Source organism: Petromyzon marinus, chromosome 16 (genome assembly GCF_048934315.1).
Source record: "Petromyzon marinus isolate PM22_M1 ecotype Great Lakes invasive population chromosome 16, UKy_Petmar_22M1.pri1.0, whole genome shotgun sequence".
NCBI lineage: Eukaryota > Metazoa > Chordata > Hyperoartia > Petromyzontiformes > Petromyzontidae > Petromyzon > Petromyzon marinus.
In genome coordinates this window covers 15,115,859-15,137,289 of record NC_133682.1, presented here as the reverse complement: position 1 = coordinate 15,137,289, position 21,431 = coordinate 15,115,859, and the positions used below count along the sequence as shown (strand labels likewise).

Sequence of the window (21,431 nt, the reverse complement as noted above, 5' to 3'; positions counted from 1 at the left end):
GACACCAGGGTATTGTATGTCCGGAATCACATCTTTTACAGACGGAACCAGATCACGGATTTTATGTAATGTGTTGAAACGGACCTGGATCTTGTGTTTATTCAAGATTTTGGAGATCTTTTTTGTGATCCCAGCAATGTAGGGTAAAGTGATGGTTTTGAGAGGCTCCTCAAGAGGGTTCTTCTTCATGGTTTGAGTGATAGCTTTGCGGATTGTATAGTCAGAGTAACCATTAGCCCTAAGAGCTTGGTGTACGTGTTTAAGTTCACTGCTTATGTGTTACTGGTCGGATATGCATTGGGCTCTATGATACAGAGTCTTGATGAGAGAATTCTTCTGTGATGGATGGTGGTGGGAATTCGGTTTCAGATAAGCATCCGTATGGGTAGCTTTCCTGTAGACAGAGTGGCTCATTGAACCATCAGGTCTCTTTTTAATTAGGACATCCAAAAAAGGTATCTTGCCATCTATTTCAACTTCCATGGTAAATCTGATGGCTAGGTGTATGGAATTGATGTGGTCGAAGAATTGGTCTAGAGCAGTCCGGCCATGTGGCCAGATGACAAAAGTGTCATCCACGTACCTCTTCCATAAGGTTGGGCGCAGAGTGGCAGTCTGGATGGCGTCAGTCTCAAATTTCTCCATGAAAATGTTAGCTATAACTGGAGAAAGGGGGGAGCCCATTGGGGTGCCCTCAGTTTGTTTGTAGAAAGTTCCATTCCAAGTGAAGTATGTATTGGTTAAACAGTGTCTCACCAGGGGGGGTACCTCAGTGTTTAGTCCTTGATGAACCAAGTCTTCGATGATTGCAATGGTGTCAGGTACAGGAACCTTGGTGAATAAGGAAACTACATCAAAACTGACAAGCAGGTCGTCTGGGGACAGGGAAATACCCTTGATTGTCGATACCAGGTGAGTAGAATTTTGTACCGCAGAGGTGGTCTTTCCAGTGAAAGGACGCAGGATTTCAGACAAAAAACGAGCTAGTTTGTAGGTGGGGGAGCTGATAGTAGAGACTATGGGACGAAGAGGTGTATCAACTTTATGTATTTTTGGTAAGCCGTATAATCTTGGTGGCCTGGCAGCAGAAGGTTTCAACGAAAACTGTTTAGATTGATCAATTAATGCGGTTGAATCAGAAATTATTTTGTTGGTTTGTGTGACGAGGCTGTTGGTGGGATCTCTTTTTATTTTTGTATAACTACCATCGTCGAGTAATTCTTTAATTTTGTTGTTGTATTCTATTTTATCCATGATGACAGTAGCATTGCCTTTGTCAGCTACCAAGATTATACGGCTTACCAAAAATACATAAAGTTGATACACCTCTTCGTCCCATAGTCTCTACTATCAGCTCCCCCACCTACAAACTAGCTCGTTTTTTGTCTGAAATCCTGCGTCCTTTCACTGGAAAGACCACCTCTGCGGTACAAAATTCTACTCACCTGGTATCGACAATCAAGGGTATTTCCCTGTCCCCAGACGACCTGCTTGTCAGTTTTGATGTAGTTTCCTTATTCACCAAGGTTCCTGTACCTGACACCATTGCAATCATTGAAGACTTGGTTCATCAAGGACTAAATACTGAGGTACCCCCCCTGGTGAGACACTGTTTAACCAATACATACTTCACTTGGAATGGAACTTTCTACAAACAAACTGAGGGCACCCCAATGGGCTCCCCCCTTTCTCCAGTTATAGCTAACATTTTCATGGAGAAATTTGAGACTGACGCCATCCAGACTGCCACTCTGCGCCCAACCTTATGGAAGAGGTACGTGGATGACACTTTTGTCATCTGGCCACATGGCCGGCCTGCTCTAGACCAATTCTTCGACCACATCAATTCCATACACCCAGCCATCAGATTTACCATGGAAGTTGAAATAGATGGCAAGATACCTTTTTTGGATGTCCTAATTAAAAAGAGACCTGATGGTTCAATGAGCCACTCTGTCTACAGGAAAGCTACCCATACGGATGCTTATCTGAAACCGGATTCCCACCACCATCCATCACAGAAGAATTCTCTCATCAAGACTCTGTATCATAGAGCCCAATGCATATCCGACCAGGAACACATAAGCAGTGAACTTAAACACGTACACCAAGCTCTTAGGGCTAATGGTTACTCCGACTATACAATCCGCAAAGCTATCACTCAAACCATGAAGAAGAACCCTCTTGAGGAGCCTTTCAAAACCATCACTTTACCCTACATTGTTGGGATCACAAAAAAGATCTCCAAAATCTTGAATAAATACAAGATCCAGGTCCGTTTCAACACATTACATAAAATCCGTGATCTGGTTCCGTCTGTAAAAGATGTGATTCCGGACATACAATACCCTGGTGTCTACAAACTAAGTTGCCTCTGTGGTAGTAGTTACGTTGGAGAAACCAAACGCCATGTCTCGGACCGCATTCGTGAACACAAAGCAGACCTTAAACACGGTAGGACCAACACCTCGGCCGTAGCAGATCATTGTTCTAATTCAGTAGGCTCACATGCCATTGACTTTTCCAAGACAGAGGTTCTTTGTAAGCCATCTGGCTTCCATGAGAGATTCGTTCATGAGGCTATCCACATATACAAGCACAGAGACAATTTCAACCGAGAAGATGGATTCTATCTTAGCAATCATTGGAAAGATTTGATAAACCATTTCAGTTCTTAATTGATTGTTCACGCTTACAGTGGCTTTCAGACAGCATACATTATAAAAAATTTCGTCTCCCCCCTCCTCTTTTCAAAATATAGATTGACTAGTCCTGGGTAAACTGCCAAATCGCTGCACGTGACGCTAACGTTTTTATAAATAAATAAATGCGCCGTTTAAAAATAAATTTATGCAAACCAACACACCTGAAGATGACCGTTTGAGTTATGGTCGAAACGTCGTGAGAATTTTTTATTGTTATATATATATTTTATTATTTTGTTGTTTCTCTTCAACGTGACTTTACCGAAAAAACTAAGAATATGTTACACCTTGTTACAGATTATATATTACCATAGAAACAGTGCACATATTATTGATAGAAGTAAAAAAGGCATCTGCATACATTATTTGGCACAAAATAGTGTTCATCTGTGCTAAGAATCAACTGTAAAGTTGAAATTTTTGTGTTTAACTAACTAAGAACTCAAGAGACCAGGATTGCCTCATATGCAAGATAGTCTCACACTTGAAGACTTCATCTTTCCAATAATAACAAAACCTGATTAATCGATTACAAAAATACAATTTCTTTACATGAACTGACGTTGCATGCAATAACCGTCAGCCATCCTTCATCTTGATAACGTTTACAATATTATGCAGTCGTCAGAGCTATCGGTGTGCCAGGTAAGGTGGCACCTCGAGCGGGGCGCGGACGCACGTGTGCCCCATGCAAGAGAGACAGCGCGGCTGACCGTGCGCACTTCTGCATTGGTAGGTAACCTGATACACGAGAACCAGCATGGCGGCGTGGACATTCGCAGAGGAGGGGACCCGGTCCTCAGAAATAACCTCATCTGCCACAGCGCTTGCGATGGGGTGGTGGTTGGAGAGCGAGGCCGAGGGCTCATTGAAGGCAACAGCATCTGTGGTGAGTGCGCTTCATTCAGCGTCGCATTTGCCAGGCCTGCGGCCCTCTTGAACTCATGAAGCACTTCTCCAGTTTGGTTTTCTAATATTTGAAATCCCAGTCGAGCCCCATCACACATCTTCCATCTTCTTAATTACATTATACTACTCTTTACAGTGTGAGGTTCCACCTATATATCTCATAAGTATATATATATCATGATTAATACATTTATTGATAAAAATGTATTCTTACACTGACAATACTTGCATGAAATCGTGAGGCCTTTTCTCAGTTCACTGCTGGATTAAGGCCTCCCCATGCCTCGTCAGTCCAAGAGGCTTGTCTGACTGGCGATGGGGGCGGTGGGGGGAAAGAACAAAACCGTGCGTGTTTCGAGCGATGGTGCTGGGAGGCCGCTCAGGCCCCAGGCCCCTCCTGCCACCATCCCTCCCTCAGCCACCCCCGCTCACCACTCGCTCACGGCCTGGTGAGCCCGGGAACCCTTCAATGCCTGGGTATTGAGGCGGAAGACGAGAGGCAACCAGTGGCACATTTGTTGCTGGCTGATTCCTCGATGATCCCCATAGCCGGGAAGGACTTCATGGGGACCTTCTTTGTGGTTCCCAAGTTGTCCCAAGGGACGGTTTTGGGGGCAGAATTATTCCGTAAAACAGAGTATCTTCTGGACCTGAGACGAAACCAGATAATCTCACCGCTAGGTGCCACGTACCCTTTGTTAGGACCCGAGAAAACACCCTCCGTGACTTCCCCCCCCCCCCCACTGCCGCCGGATCAAATCAAGATGACCAAGTTGTGTCTTTTTTCACCAACGGGAAGACTTACCACAGGTGCTGAAACAGTATCTGGATGTGTTCACCGAGAAGACGCGGGCGCACCAGGACATTGCAACGCTGCATGTGGGTGACGTCTGAGCTGCCCATCCACTCCCGACCATATGCGTCTTCTGCCCAGAAGAGGGAATTCATCGGGGGGAAATTTTCCCAGATGCTGGAAGAGGGGTTCAGTGAGCCCAGTAGATCACTGTGGGTCACCCCGGTGATCCTGGTTGCCAAGAAAAATAGAGGCTGATGGTTCTGCGTGGACTACCATCAGGTAAACTCCGTGACGCCCCCAGATAGTTACCCGTGGCCCCATATTCCGGACCTACTCACCTCAGTGGGAGCAGCCACTTGTTTCTCCACCCTGGACATGAGGCAATGATTTTGGCAAATTCTACTAGGTCCAGCTTTGTCACTGAGGAGGGGTTATAGTCATTTAGAGTGATGCCTTTTGGCCTTCGAAATGATCGTGAGACCTTCCAGAGACTCGTGAATGAGGTGCTGCAGAGACTCCTGGGAAGCTGCCGTTATGTGTACATCAATGATGTCATTTTCCCCAACTTCTTCGAACAACATCTGGAGCACCTTTGCCTCCTGTGCCAGCTCATGAGGCGGCACGGCCTCACATGCTCAGTGTAAAAGTGTCAGTTCAGCGCTTGACCAGAGGATTGGATACAGAGACAGTGTGAGACAGAGACCAAGACAGAGTGAGACGGGTGGACACAGAGACAAAGAGACAGTGACAGTGATAGATAGGCACAGAGTCCGAGTGAGACAGAACGACACAGTGACTGTGATACAGAGATACAAAGCCTCCAGTGAGATGGAGACAAAGAGACTTGAGAGAGACACAGAGACCGAGTGATACAGAGAGACATCAACAGAGTTAGACAGAGCGACATAGACCAAGTGAGACAGAGAGACACAGAGACCAAATTAAACAGAGAGATAGCTATAGCGTGAGACAGAGACAAAGAGAGACAGAGAGACACAGAGACCAAATGAAACAGAGAGATACCTATAGCGTGAGACAGAGACAAAGAGAGACAGGAGACACAGAGACAGTGCAAGTTCACAGCCATCGTGCACCCTGGGCCTCTTCTGCTCGTGCTATGCCGTGGCGACTACTCGTGTTCTCCAGAGTGAGGAACCACAAGGACCTGGGTCTTGAACTCTGTAGACCAGTGTAGTGGGTGCCATACAACTGTGCGGGCGTGTTGTGGAAAATAGTTCATACTCTTTGGGTCTTTCAGTAAAGTCAAGTAGATAGAAAAATAAAAATCACGACGTTTCGATCGCAACACAAGCAATCGTCTTCAGGTGAAAAAATACAGCAGGCGGACTGCTGAGGCAGGAGATATATAGCGGGAGAGCTGCTGCAGCCAAAGGTTATATAGGTTTGAGATGGGTGGAACCCAAGGGTAAGTGGGCGCGGCTAAAGATGGAATTTGCATGTAAATGTAAGATCGGAGAGCCTGAAGAGGCAGCTATACCAAAATCAATAGAGATCCTACCAACCGCCCGGTTACGAAAACCAACAACATCATCACTGATTCGACATCTTTAATCGAACCAACCAAGCGGCTCTCTCTAAAATCCTCTGCTGCTAGACCACTCAGATTTTATGGCTTACCAAAAATCCATAAAGAAGGTACACCACTCTGTCTTATCGTCTCCACCATTGACTCACCCACTGGCAGAGCCAGTGGGGGGGGGGGGGGGGGTGGGGTGGCACGTGCCCCCCCAATGATCTGATCGAAATTAGGGATTTCGATCGGATCATTGGGGTTTATTAGTAATAAATCGGCATTTGCGACCCCCACTGCCACTGTGTAGCATATTATTACATGCCAGGGACTCTATGAGATGATAGGACAATAGTCCGAGTCCATAATTGGACATAAGTAACAGCAAAGCAGTTATAAGTGACTCACAGAATTGTGCGCAGTTGCGTATACAGTACACGACTTCCCTGAAGGCATTCACCTTCAGCGAACGGTTCGAATTCGACCCTCGATCGATGGCTGCGCCATCGCCGCACACGCGTCGAATAAAAAGCAAGGGACAAGTCCTTACTTACTAACAACTATCATTTTTCATTGCTGGAGGGGTTGCCCCCTCTACCTGAAAATCCTGGCTCCACCATTGGACTCACCCACCTACAAACTGGTCCGATTTCTGTCCGAGACCTTGCTTCCATTCCATTCACTGGCAAGGCCACCTCAGCTGTACTTAATTCAGCTCACTTGGTATCTCTAATTAAAGACATCTCACTATCTCCAGGTGATTTACTTGTCAGTTTCGATGTAGTTTCTTTGTTTCCCAAAGTTCCTGTGCCTGACACCATTGCAATCATTGAAGATTTGGTCCAACAAGGACTGAATGCTGATGTACCGGCCCTGGTGAGACACTGCCTCACCAACACTTACTTCACCTGGAATCGTACATACTACAAACAAGTTGAAGGTACCCCAATGGGTTCTCCCTTATCTCCATTGGTAGCCAATGTTTTAATGGAACAATTTGAGACAGATGCCATCCAGGCATCCATCCTACGTCCTTCCTTGTGGAAGAGATACATAGATGACACGTTTGTCATCTGGCCACATGGCCTGCTACAGTAGCACTGAACCAATTTTTCAACCACATCAGTTCCATACACCCAGCCATCAAATTCACCATGGAAGTGGAAAAGGACAGCAAGTTACCATTCTTGGATGTTTTGATCGAAAAGAGACCAGATGGCTCATTGGGACACTGTCTACAGGAAAGCTACCCACACGGATGCCTATCTAAAACCTGACTCCCACCACCATCCAGCCCAGAAGAATTCCGTCATCAATTCTACACCATAGGGCTCGTTGCATTTCCGACCATCACCACCTAGTCAGGGAAATTGGAGCACGTATACCAAGCCCTCAAGATGAATGGATATTTGGACTCCACAATCCGTAAAGCTATCACCCCAACCGTTTGGAACCATCTGAGGACCCAATCAAAACCATCACCTTGCCATACATAGCAGGGGTCACCAAAAATATTTCCAAAATCATGAGCAAACACAAGATCCAGGTTCGATTCAACACAGTACATAAAATGTATGATCTGATCCCATCTGCGAAGGATGTGATCCCTGACATGCAATACCCCGGTGTCTACAAACTAAGCTGTGTCTGCGGCAGTAGTTACATTGGGAAACTAAGCGACATGTCTCGGACCATGTTCGTGAGCACAAGGCGGATCTGAAACATGGTAGGATCAATACCTCGGCCATTGCTGATCATTGTTGAAATAGATTTCTCCAAGACGAAGGTACTATGCAAACCCACTGGTTATCAACAAAGATTTGTTCATGAAGCCATCCAGATATATAAACACAGACACAATTTCAACCGAGAAGATGGGTACAAACTGAGCAATCATTGGAAGGATGTTATTAACCAGATAAAGTCATCACTGGCTGTGATGCTTCCATCCTCCCTACCGATGTTAGCAGTTATTTACGACTCTCTGAGTTACATTACCTTGTTAAATGTCTTTACATTAACAGGCTAAATGTCTCACTAACATAGCCGCTCTTCCCTTTTCCTCGATGTGGCGGTGGTTCTCGTTGTTTAATAGGCTGAATGTCTCACTGGCACGGCCACCGTTGCGGTGGTTCTCTTGCGTTGACATGCTGGTCTCTCACAGTACATTGACATGCTGGTCTCTCACAGTACGTTGACATGCTGGTCTCTCACAGTACGTTGACATGCTGGTCTGTCACAGTACATTGACATGCTGGTCTGTCACAGTGCAACGGCCAACGCCGCAGCTATTGTTGCCCACGAGGTGGCGTTGTGCCCGGTTCTCTGACGCTGACTTGCCAATCTTCTCATTAACACAGCCGCTGCTGCGGGAGCTGTCTCACATTGACATGCTAATCTCTTGCAATACAATGACCGCCTCTTCAGCACCGTAGTCGTGAGGTTTCTAAGGCTCTCCGATCTTACATTTACATGCCAATTCCATCTCTAGCGCCGCTCACTTACCCTTGGGTTGCACCCATCTCAAACCTTTATAACCTCTTGCTGTAGTAGTTATCTCGCTATATTTCTCCTGCCTCAGCAGTTCTCCTGCTGTATTTTTTCACCTGAAGACGATTGTTCGTGTTGCGATCGAAACGTCGTGATTTAAAAAAAATATTTTTCCATCTACGTAGCTTTACCTAAAAGACCCAAAGAGTATGAATTCCAGCAGTCACGAAAGCTTTAAGTCACGAAAATAGTTCAGGTTTTTTTCGCATTGTTGCCCAGATGGACTTTGTCATTTGGGATGAGGAATTTCCTGACCCTCGACAAGTTTAGTGGCGCTGGTGATCAACGAGGCGTGTTGTTTTTGCAGCTGAGCTTGGTCATTACGGCCTTCGATAAAAATGGCACGAGTGAAAACCAGGGCACAATTAAACGGGACTGTACTAACAGTTCTAAGTACAGTGAAACCTTGGATTGCGAGCATAATTCGTTCCGGAAACGTGCTCGTAATCCAAAGCACTTGTATATCAAAGTGAATTTCCCCATAATAAATAATGGAAACTCTGATTATTCGTTCCACAACCCAAAAATACTGTATTCATATAAAAATGATTAATACAAAATACCTTTTTACATTTGTATTATTTCAATTTAATATAAAGTAATCAAATATATTAATTACATTTAATCGTGGCTGGTGTGAGAGAGACGAGAGAGGAGGAGGAGGGTTATTGTGTAGGACGACTTTCACTTGCAGTACAGATACTAAAGAACAGTCACTACACTTGGGACACAAACTAAAAAAATGCTTTACTCACACACACGTGGTCACAACACTATAGTACTGTATTAACAGTATACACGTGGTCACAACACTAATGTACTGTAGTAAACAGTATACACGTGGTCACAACACTATAGTACTGTAGTAAACAGTATACACGTGGTCACAACACTGTAGTACTGTAGTAAACAGTATACGCTCGCACGGATGTTGACTATACGAGTGAGGCACGCCGACTGAGACCGAGCATGAGACGATTACCCACAATCCCGCAGCGAGAGAGAGAAGAACCATTGGCTCGGTTGTGATCACGTGACGCTCGGCAGACAAAGCGTATACTGTGTACGTACTGCTCGTATTGCAAGACCTCGCTCGTTTATCAAGTTAAAATGTATTTAACATTTTTGCTCGTCTTGCAAAACACTCGCAGACCAGGTTACTCGCAATCCAAGGTTTCACTGTATTCTGCTAACAGTTATGAGTACTGTACCAACAGTTATGTACATATCTGCATGAAAGAGATGACTAACCCTAAGCCTCATGAGTATTGTGCTTTTTTCCTACTCTTTGGTTATTTGGGTAAAGTCACGTAGAAAATCAAATCAAATAATAATATAATACGACCTTTCGGTTGCAACACAAGCAAACAACACATTGGTGTGTGTCTCGCTCGGTGTGTCTTTGTGTGACTCTCTCTCTGCATGTGTATCTGCCTGTGCTGTTGTTCCCGTGTCTGTGTTTTATCATTCATTCTTACCTGATGATGGTTGCTTTTGTTGCAACTAAAACGTCGTTTTCTATTACTGTTTGATTTTATTTTCTACGTCACTTTACCGAAAGAACCAAAGAGTAATTCCTGCAGTCACGAAAGCTTCAAATATTATTTTTTCCTAGTTTTCACTCGTGCCATTTTTACTTGTGTCGTATTTACCAGCCACCTGGCCTCCATATTTCGTCCGGGGTGAGCGCCAGGGAGACCGCATGGGAGGACGTGGCAGAATACAACAGGGGGGACTTCCACCTCCCTTTATTCTGTATGGCTGCTGATGTAGATGCAGAGCAACAGCTACAATTTCACATTCAGGCGGTCAAGCCAGATAACCGCATCAGAAGCATGGGAGTACATCGCTGCGATGCCTCCGTTGTATTTGTGCATCGGGCATTACGCCGTCATACATTGTTACGGTCATCCTGTTCTGGATGACCACAGTCGCACACTAGAAAGTATTTCATTTTCCATTTGTGCGTCAGTTATCCACATCTGCTATGGTTTGTGCAGTGGATGCGGTTTAGGGTGGGCCATGAGCTTTGTGGAAGGCCAAACCCATGAGACAAACAGTGAATAACTAAGTGGTGACAAGTCATGGCTTTTGTAGGGCGGAGAGTGGCACTGCATTTAGTATTTGGTTGCCAATATGAAAACAAGCATAATCGTCGAGAGACGGCAGCAGAAGAAAGTTAATATGAAATATGTGTGACAGGTTTAGAACATTAAAGAGCTGGAGAAAGAACTGCAATTAGATGGTAAAAATAGTGAAGCATTCCGAACCCCGTCAGGTTCTAGGAGTGTAGTATTACTTCTCCACCAGCTGGCAGGCTGACCCTGTCAAACAAGTATGGTGCCCTTCCAATTTAAGCAATAGGACACAGATTTGGAAACCTTTTTACCACACACCTGGCTTTTCAAAACGAATCATTCCGCTTTAGTTAAATGTTGGGAAAAATAAAATGACGACAATTTTTCCTTTGAAATTCAGCAGCCCACCACTTACATTGACAGGGCTGGAACGTATGCCAACAAAGGTCATAAGCCCTGCCCAACCTATTTTAGTATGGGGATACTTTTACGTTTATTGACATGCACAAGCCAGGAGCCTGCCATTTGATTAAGAACAGAACTACAACCAGTGTTTGGACATAATGGTGAACCGTTTGCGGACGTGAAACTCTGAAACCTCAAATTTCTTACTCTTTGGTTTTTTCGGTAAAGTCACGTAGAAATAATAAAAAATAAAATTATATAATAGCATACGACGTCTCGATTGCAACACAAGCAATCATCATCAGGTACAGAAGAGCTAAATTTAAGAGAGAGAGGAAACACATAACCGCAGATATATATACAGACCCTAAGTAGAGGGAATTAACACAGACACACCAGGGGACACAGAGAGAGAGACGGAGCACACTAAATCAAACAGGGTTTAGCAAAATTTGGAAACTATATAAAGCAACACAGACGGTCGGTTAAAACACAATTAACGCATGGTCTGGTAGATTCCGCTATTTCAAAGATTGCTAAATTGTAAGTTAAGTGTGAAATTTAAGAGAGTGATGGAACACAGACCGTAAAGAGACATATGGGGAGAGACTGGCACACAGTGAAGAAGTAAAGCCGCATCTCTGTGCCGAGGCCTTAAATAGACAGAGACGGTGGGGCTGGGACTCAGAGACAATGGGACACAAATTAGCATGAAGAGAGCACGTATCAAAGGACGGTGCGGGTAGAGGGCACGAGTTGTCACACAGGGGGCTGCGACTGCCCCCTGTGTGATGTGTTTCCTCTCTTAAATTTAGCTCTTCTGTACCTGATGATGATTGCTTGTGTTGCAATCGAAACGTCGTATGCTATTATATAATTTTATTTTTTATTATTTCTACGTGACTTTACCGAAAAAACCAAAGAGTAATTCCTGCAGTCACGAAAGCACCCAATCAAGCTCAAATTTATTGTCCATTAAACATTACGGTGACATAAAATGTGGACAGGCTGTACAGAAAAGCTTGAGATGATGTTTACAGAAGTAATATGACTTTATAAAGAGCGTAAATGCGACCGTATCTCAGGGCATTGTAAACATTTGGGTAAATTGTGAAAGCAAGGGGAACGAACGATTGGCAAAGTGAATTTATATGCAGTTTGCACATTCAGTAAAACCTTGGATTGCGAGCATAATTCGTTCCGGAAACGTGTTTGTAATCCAAAGCACTCGTATATCAGTTGTGATCACGTGACGCTCGGCAGACAAAGCGTATACGTACTACTCGTATTGCAAGACCTCGCTCGTTTATCAAATCAATCCAAGGTTTTACTGTATTTGGAAAGGTACTCACTCGATAAAACTTCACAAGTGAGACGGTTGTTGCAGAGTCCATACTTGTGTCTCGTATTGTGTCCCATTTGCTGTCCGTCTTGTTTGCATTTTTCTCTTTGTTTTGTCTTAATTGTATTGTTTTACGCATTTTTATTTTCCATCTCACGTCCCAATGTCTAACTCGTATATCTTCTCATTCTTATTGCCTCTCTTATTTGTCACACCCATGAATGTTGTGGGTTTACCCTCCAACGCACCGGTGTGCTGAAGTAGTAACTAATTGGCACGTTTTGTTTACGTGACAAAACTCACTAATTGGCTGTGTCGGGTGGTGGCGGGTTTAATGACGCGTCTATGTATTTGTAGTGACTGTGAATGTCACTGTGTGGTGCCGGGGCTTGCGAAGCCACGGCGGGTAATGTATTGTCATTATGGGCAGCCCGGGTTACTGGGCGTAGTACCAGCCCTAGCAGGGATTTGGTGAGCGCTGGTGAGCACGGAAGCACCACGTACAGTGTGCGGTGCGGGCTCCCGGTGAGGGAGCGAGAGGGAGAGTCAGCCAGCCAGGGTTACGTTGGGGCATGATACGCTGGTTGACCTGCTGACACGTGACCAGATGATGTTGGAGGGGGGGGGGGGGCACCGGTGGACGGGGGCCGCGGGGCGGTCACGTGGTATAAAAGAGCTCTCGGGAGCCTTCGGGAAAGAGCTGGAGAGATCTAGAAGGTGGGCGGGGAGAGGGGCGGAGCCAGCCCCAGCCCAGGCCGATATAACGGGGGCCCCGTGAGGAGCTCGAGGTTTTTCGTGTGCTGGTGTCAAGAAGATCCACGTCATTGGAAAAGAAGCCTCTAGCCACACGGTCCGGGACCCAGCTTGCGGTCCGGACCGGGATAGTGAACCGTGTCTAGTTCTGCGTGGTTAGATGGACGTTCGAGACCCTAGTGTAGATTGTGTTATGTTACGTACCGTTGTGTAAATAAATAGTGTGAATCCTAAGATAACATCTGCGACTCGGTTGGACTCACTACATATTCACGAGATCTAACCCATAAAAAACTCACTTCAGCATGGATAATATTGGTCGCGAAAGCCTGCTACTACGTGTTCAATTTACCAGCGTGCGTCGCTATGCTGCAGAAAACAAGGGCTGTGGAGTGTGGATCATGGCGTCGGGCACACCCCACGTTCTGGGGAACGTGATCGCGCACAACGGCCTGCACGGGGCCGCCGTCTTCTGCCGCAAGGAAGGTCCCGTGGAGGCGCATGGCGGCCAGGCGCTGTACCGCGCCGAAGGGGAGGGCCCGCATGGCGACGACGCGGAGCTGCTGAGCTGGGAAGGGGACGGCGACCCGCTGGAGGAGGCGGAGCGGCGCGGTGGCCACGCAGCCATCACCACCACCATCCTGGAGTACAACAACATGCTCTACAACGCAGGTGCTTTATAACTCTACGTATGTACTGTATGCAGGGCCAGATTAAGATGTTGTAGGCCCCTGGGCTACAGGTACTGTGATGCCCCCAGGAATACTTTCAAAAGGAAAACAAAGTTAAAGACAATACAATTTATTTTTACAAGGCTGACAACAAATACAATTCAGAATTCACAAATGAAATAACTTTTCACTTCATCTCTGGAGGCCCTCCAGCTGGTGGAGGCCCCCTGGGCTGCAGCCCCTAAAGCCCCGTGCCTTAATCCGGCCCTGCCTGTATGCATGTATGTATGTTGAACTTCTTTTGGGTCGTACGTAGCCAACCGTGCTAATCGGAGGTGCGGGGAATTTTTATATATTGTGGAATTCAGGAGTAAATGCAAAAGGCAAGATTTGAATACATTTTGGGTTTTTGTAGGGTAAGCCGAAGCTGCCATGCGTTGCACGATTGTGTGTGGCTCGTCGGTACATGGCACCTTGAAGGCCACGTCCCTTCGTTGAAACATCCTGCACCCGATGACTGTTGAGTGTGGGTGGAGGGAGGCCGAGTGATGTGATGGTTGTGTATGTTGACAATGCTGATAGAACGTGGAGGACTACATCTCGTATTCCACCTCCATTCTCTCAGCCTTGCACAAAATCAGCTTCCACCAACCTCTCCCAAGTGATATATTTTCAGATTGTGTCAGAAATAAATTAAAGAATACTAAACACGACCTTTGGTTGATATCACATTTACATTCAAAGATACAATGACTGCTTTGAAATATGAAATAACATTTTTTTGTATCGCGACGGACTAATTGTCATTGCACGCGCTCTGCCAAGCCTATGTGCTCGTCAAACGTTGTAAAATGTTGACAACGCTGCGTCGCCTGCAGGGGCAGGGGTGTTCGTGAAGAGCAGCGAGTCGCTGACGGTCGCCTGGAACGCGTTGCACTGCAACGAGGAGTGCGGCGTGGCCGTGCATAAGAGCACGGCGCTGGCACGCATCGCCAGCAACAACGTGAGCTGGAACGGCCGCGGGGGCGTCAGCGTGCGGCCCGGCTGCAAGGTGGAGCTGCAGGGCAACGGCGTCTACCACAACACCGGGCACGGCATCGAGTCGTGCGGCGAGGGAAGCCTCATCGAGAACGACGTCGTGACCAGTCGTGGGTGTGGCCTGCGCCTGGCCCAGGATGCACGCATGCTGGTGGGCGGTCGCACGCAGTCTTGCCATGGACTTACGTGTTATGGACATTGTTTATCCAGTCACGCCACGTTTTTGAGAGTCGGCAGATTCCTGCCAAGTGTTTGCAGCATGAAGAGTTGTCGCTATGTGTAATGCCGATTGAGTAAATTTCGGCGTCGGGATGTTTGGCCGATGCCAGTTACATTGCAAGTGTTTATTCTGAGGAAGCTGGTGAATCCAGCGGAGATCCATGCAGAACAGGGGAAGAACATACAAGCTGATAGCAAGGTGCCTGAGCCAGGAATCGAGGCGCAAATGTTACCACTCTGCCATCCTGTCGCTAAAACTAATGCAGTGCAGTGTGGTTTAGAAACAAAAACAACTGAGTATTATTTTAGTAAAATATTCTATTTAGGTCTTGTGGAATGAGAGCTTTAAGATTTTTAACTATTTTATCTGTGATGGAAATCATCATCCTTCTGATGTTAGTAAAATGTGAGCCACGTTGTGGTTACTCATCCTCTGCTCACCACGCGGGGATGTGAAAGTTTGACAACTTGTCTCAGGGCCATGAAGAAACCAACCGAGATGAGCAATGAAGCACGCACGAGGAGTCCCCTCTGACTCGCGTGCTACACCACGTCGAGCAGCAGCAGGAGGAGGTGCCCTCCGTGATTCATTGCACTGGGCCAGGGGTCGGCAAGCTGGAGCCGCATGCGGCTCTTTGGCTGCTCTCTTGCGGGCAGCCGGCGGTAAAAAAAAAAAAGTAAAATCTTAAACATAAGTGAACGTAGAAATAATGTATTAAATGTGGCAGGGAATGGCTCACTATGGAATGTCTTGGTGACTACAGATTTTACAACAAACTGTATTGTTAAAGCATAACTAAAGGGGGGAAAAAACTAAAGACGCAGTTGATTCCATAACCTATTTTGTTTATTCCATCGCCTACTTAGTTTATTTAAGTCAGAATTTGTCATCTGTACACCTGCTGCTGTGTTTGCGTGCAAGCGGCTCTGCGTGGCATGCAGCTCTTCAACTATTTTGGTAAAAAAGAAAATGGTTCTTCTTCTTGCAAACGTTGCCAACCCCTGCACTGGACAATGAAAGGCAAACACAAGTTATTGAAACGTCACATGCAATACATCCCTTTGGGCCGCGCTCTCTGGATGCTGTCTTTCGCAGGTGCTAAAGAACCGCGTGCTGTCCCTTCACCGCTATGCGATGGCGGTGTTCGAACGCACGCGCGGGACCATCCAGGCCAACCTCCTCTTCCAGAGCACGGGGTACGAGGCGCTGCACATCGAGCTGAGCAGCGCGGGCGACGTGCTCATCCAGGGCAATGAAATGGTGCCTTTCCCTGCGCCAGGGTGAGTGCTCGCACGCACGCGTCTCAAGACAAGATCCCCGCAATGAATGAATCCGCCTGCTTGCTCGGAGACGCCTCGCACGTCAGACCACAGCAATCTCAGTTTAGCACCCTGACTTGTATTTTATTAGCAAGCTTCATGGGTCCAGTGAACCCTCCCACCTGTGCTGTCTGACTCCCCGCCACAGTGTAAATCCAGGCTCAAGCCCACGGTTTCTGTTGAGCGTCTTGACTTTTAGACGCCGCGTTGATCCACATCGCGTTGCTGTCCTCCGCGTGTGTGCCCCCCCCCCCCCGTGTGTGCCCCCCCCGTGTAGGTGCGAGCCGGCCTCTCGCTGGGGCCGCCTGGAGGAGCCTTCACCGCGGCCTCACGCCCTCTCCTCGAAGCGGCCCGGTGGCCCCCGCTCCGTGTCCATGGTGACCCGGCTGGGCGGCGGCGTGAGCCAGGGCTGCTCTCGAGGAGGCAGCAGCGTGTGCACCCTGCTGTAGCACCCCCCCCCACGCCGCCCCGTGCGGTGCCACACGTGTGCCCAGGGGCGTACGCCGACGAAGGTCCCGCTCCGATGTTCTCTGTGCTGGTCACATACAGTGAGGGAAAAAAGTATTTGATCTCCTGCTGATTTTGTACATTTGCCCACTGACAAAGAAATGGTCAGTCTATAATTTTAATGGTAGGTTTATTTGAACAGCGAGAGACAGAATAACAACACAAAAATCCAGAAAAACGCTTGTCAAAAATGGTATAAATTGATTAGCATTTTAATGAGGGAAATAAGTATTTGACCCCTTCTCAATTGAAAGATTTCTGGCTCCCAGGTGTCTTTTATACAGGTAACGAGCTGAGATTAGGAGCACACTCTTAAAGGGAGTGCTCCTAATCTCAGCTTGTTACCTGTATAAAAGACACCTGTCCACAAAAGCAATCAGATTCCAAACTCTCCACCATGGCCAATACCAAAGAGCTCTCCAAGGATGTCAGGGACAAGATTGTAGACCTACACAAGGCTGGAATGGGCTACAAGACCATTGCCAAGCAGCTTGGTGAGAAGGTGACAACAGTTGGTGCGATTATTCGCAAATGGAAGAAACACTAAAGAACTGTCAATCTCCCTCGGCCTGGGGCTCCATGCAAGATCTCACCTCGTGGAGTTGCAATGATCATGAGAACGGTGAGGAATCAGCCCAGAACTACACGGGAGGATCATGTCAATAATCTCCAGGTAGCTGGGACCATAGTCACCAAGAAAACAATTGGTAACACACTACGCCGTGAAGGACTGAAGTCCTGCAGCGCCCGCAAGGTCCCCCTGCTCAAGAAAGCACATATACATGCCCGTCTGAAGTTTGCCAATGAACATCTGAATAATTCAGAGGACAACTGGGTGAAAGTGTTGTGTTCAGATGAGACCAAAATGGAGCTCTTTGGCATCAACTCAACTCGCTGTGTTTGGAGGAGGAGGAATTCTGCCTATGACCCCAAGAACACCATCCCCACCGTCAAACATGGAGGTGGAAACATTATGCTTTGGGGGTGTTTGTCTGCTAATGGGACAGGACAACTTCACCGCATCAAAGGGACGATGGACGGGGCCATGTACCGTCAAATCTTGGGTGAGAATCTCCTTCCCTCAGCCAGGGCATTGAAAATGGGTCGTGGATGGGTATTCCAGCATGATAATGACCCAAAACACACGGCCAAGGCAACAAAGGAGTGGCTCAAGAAGAAGCACATTAAGGTCTTGGAGTGGCCTAGCCAGTCTCCAGACCTTAATCCCATAGAAAATCTGTGGAGGGAGCTGAAGGTTCGAGTTGCCAAACGTCAGCCTCGAAACCTTAATGACTTGGAGTAGATCTGCAAAGATGAGTGGGACAAAATTCCTCCTGAGATGTGTGCAAACCTGGTGGCCAACTACAAGAAACGTCTGACCTCTGTGATTGTCAACAGGGGTTTTGCCACCAAGTACTAAGTCATGTTTTGCAGAGGGGTCAAATACTTATTTCCCTCATTAAAATGCAAATCAATTTATAACATTTTTGACATGCGTTTTTCTGGATTTTTTTGTTGTTATTCTGTCTCTCACTTCAAATAAACCCACCATTAAAATTATAGACTGATCATTTCTTTGTCAGTGGGCAAACGTCCAAAATCAGCAGGGGATCAAATACTTTTTTCCCTCACTGTAGTTGCACACTGTCCATTTGTAACAGCTTCTGTACGTGATGGTGTTAGCTAGCGTAAGCAGTGCCTCTGATTGTAACCTTACCCGGAAAGCGATTCTCCCCGCAGGTGATTGGTCATATTTGAGATTCAGATTTTTTTAAATAATCGGGTTATTTTATTTTTTAAATAATTGTTACCATTTAATTTCTTGTTGCATCTCCTTTGTACAGTTTTGTTTACTCCGTTACCTTGAAGGTAAAATAAATGTATAATTTGTATATAATTTACATAAATTGCAATCAGGTGTGATACACATGTAATGTGAGTATAAGAATCGATTTGATTGAATCAATCGTCATGTTGCAAATGTTGACACGTTGCAACATAGAATTAACTCTTGTGTCTGTATTGCAATAGTTGCATAACATTACGTTTTCAGCAAATCACAATACAAAATGCATTTATTGTTGTGTACCAAGAAATACCTAAGGATGCGATTCCACTCAACCCACCCTTTTGGCCTTTCTTACTCACGTGGCACTCGGTTAATCACAGCGGCCGTCAACACACTCGGTAGTGGTGAAGTCTTGATCACAGTTCAGCACATGGCAATTTGAGTTGTGTGGCAGCTCCCACCCCCTCTCCTGGAGAGGGCCACGGAGTTTCCCCCGACCGCCCTTTGCCAGTGTTGTAGATTTCTTGGCGGTGACCCAGAGTTCTGTTTGGTGCCCTTACGTGTGGCTTAGCCTCCGAAGGTGTCGTCTTGTACACAGTGCCGGATTAAGCTAATGCAGGGCCTGTAGTATGTTATTAAAGGGGCCCTAAAAAAAACACGTAAATATTAAAACAATTTTTTTACATGTGTAGTAAAGTAATTGTATTTTTTCATTTGCTATACAGCCAGATACAACAAATCGCTAACCGTAAACACCCAGAATAGTACTATAGTAATAGAGCAAGTGCAGAATCACTGAAACGGAATTGATAGCTTGAAAGCATTTAGCGCGGGGCTCTTGAAAGTGCGGGGCCCGTAGCATTATGCTGCTTTTGCTACGAGGATAACCTGGCACTGCTTGCAGACATTCTCGTCTCCGCTGGAAGTACCCGATGGAGCTGCAAGCTGTGCTTCACAGGTGTCCAACCCAGGCTGGGGGCGGAAATGGTCGGAAATTGCAGAGAAAATTACAAAATCTGGTGGAATTCCTTCCACCAGATAATCGCTCGGCTCAGTCTCGGCTTGTTTAAATCCCACATGCCGTTTGTTTTATTTTACTTGGTGGAGTGCTGCTATCACGAGTCTGCGTGCTATTTCGGTTTTATTTAGTTTAATGAATCATTTAATTCAGTTTTTAGCCCTGTAACAGCACTTTGCGACTTCCGGGTGAAATCTGTTTTAAGAGTGTAAAGTATGTTTTCCTGGATAAATTAAACCATCATAAACAGAATAATATTGGCAAAGGTAAAACAGGACGTCTCTTTGGGGCAACTCGTCTGGGCCCCCCCGGGTGATTGTGGGTGTTCTCCACGGCGCGTGCGGCCCCAGCACAGCCGTGTTAGCGGAAGGAACTGGCGTTGTGCGGCTGCCGACCTTCGATCGTCTACCAGGGAGCTAAGGAGGCGATCAGGACTCGCTGGTCTGGAGCGTGTCGAAGGCCAAATGTGTGAATAAGAATGTCAAGCCCGCTGAAGCTGACACAAATAGACATTCTAAAAAAAAAGCATGAAGAATTAGGTAACGTAGCTTTCATATATTTTCCTAATTTAAAATCATACTTTTAATCCTAGCACACCACTGCCAGAATTTGTTTTTTTTAATTCCAGAGAAATTGACGACGCTACAATCGACGACTCCCACTTTACGTGCGTTACAAACACAACCCGAGCTCGCTCTCCGCTTTACAGCCGATATTAAAGCGGCGTTTTATGAACTCCACTTGACTGCCGTCGCAAGCAACAAATATTAAAACAGTTGCACTGTTTAACTTCATGTTTAGGATGGTATTTGGGAGGATCGTGGGTACATCGACTCAGTTTTATAAATGGCAACACGTTAAACATGCATTTTTTAAGTGTGCTGTTTGTGGCACAATTGGGCAAGAAATAAAACATTTTTACATTCCGCCTCGTGAAATATTGTAACCGTAAAAACATCCTACACTGCTTTGTGTCGAGTTTATTGTCCTTACCCCGCATCTCCGATCATCACGGTTGACTATGTGTGGTGCGGAAGAAGTTCAACATGCATACAATATATAGTGTCAGTGATTCGGAGACCAGGGTTTCCAGGAGGCACCTTCTTTATTAACTTCACACTTCACAGGTTCGTCCTCGCACTCTCACTGGTCGTCTGGCCGAGCCAAAACACAACCCTGACCGTGTAACACTGATGGCGCTGACCGAGACAGCCAACAACTGTCTGGCTGCGCAATATCTAGCGAAGACGGCAGCGACGAAGACGGTGACAACGAGACGAGTCCACTCACAGAACCGGCAGCCCTGAGCTCCCGCTGTCAGCTCCCTTCTCGAACCCACTAGCAGGTTCCAGGGGCTTCCAGATGGGGTCTTCCGTGACCCTTGCCCTAGTTCCTCCGCCCTTCCGACACACACACCGTGTATCTGCTCACCGTCGTGTGTACTGTTTGTCCACCGCAGTAGCCGCTACTGGGCACCAGCCGGCGCTATTACACTACACATACGTAGCACGTGTTAGGGCGCTGGAGGTTGTTAAACTGAGTACCATCTTGTGCAAAGTGAGCATGGGTTCTATGGGGATCATTTTCATGCTATTAAATGTGACATTACTGCTACCCATTCGGGACAAGTTAGATTGTTGGGACACTTGATTGACTTAATGCTGGACTTTCACAGTGACTTAAATTGCCATTGGGTCCTCGTGAAAATGTTCCCAGGCTTGGCCTCTTGCAGTTTATAAAACACGATCGTATTCTGATCTTCAGGTTAATAATACATGGATTACCTTTATCCAGAGATCT

General features: G+C 46.4%; 1 protein-coding gene across 1 annotated transcript in view; it reads left to right on the top strand.

Moving 5' to 3' along the window:
• The window catches only part of FBXO10 (F-box protein 10), a 31,909-nt gene extending 11,340 nt beyond the window's left edge, over nt 1-20,569 (top strand). Inside the window, exons 10-14 of the mRNA XM_032955090.2 lie at nt 3,442-3,594; nt 13,445-13,741; nt 14,619-14,929; nt 16,094-16,278; nt 16,595-20,569. Of these exons, the coding sequence (XP_032810981.1) occupies nt 3,442-3,594; nt 13,445-13,741; nt 14,619-14,929; nt 16,094-16,278; nt 16,595-16,766 (1,118 nt within the window). The 3' untranslated portion in view covers nt 16,767-20,569. The remainder of the gene's footprint in view (nt 1-3,441; nt 3,595-13,444; nt 13,742-14,618; nt 14,930-16,093; nt 16,279-16,594) is intronic.
• The last annotated feature ends 862 nt before the right edge of the window (nt 20,570-21,431 follow it).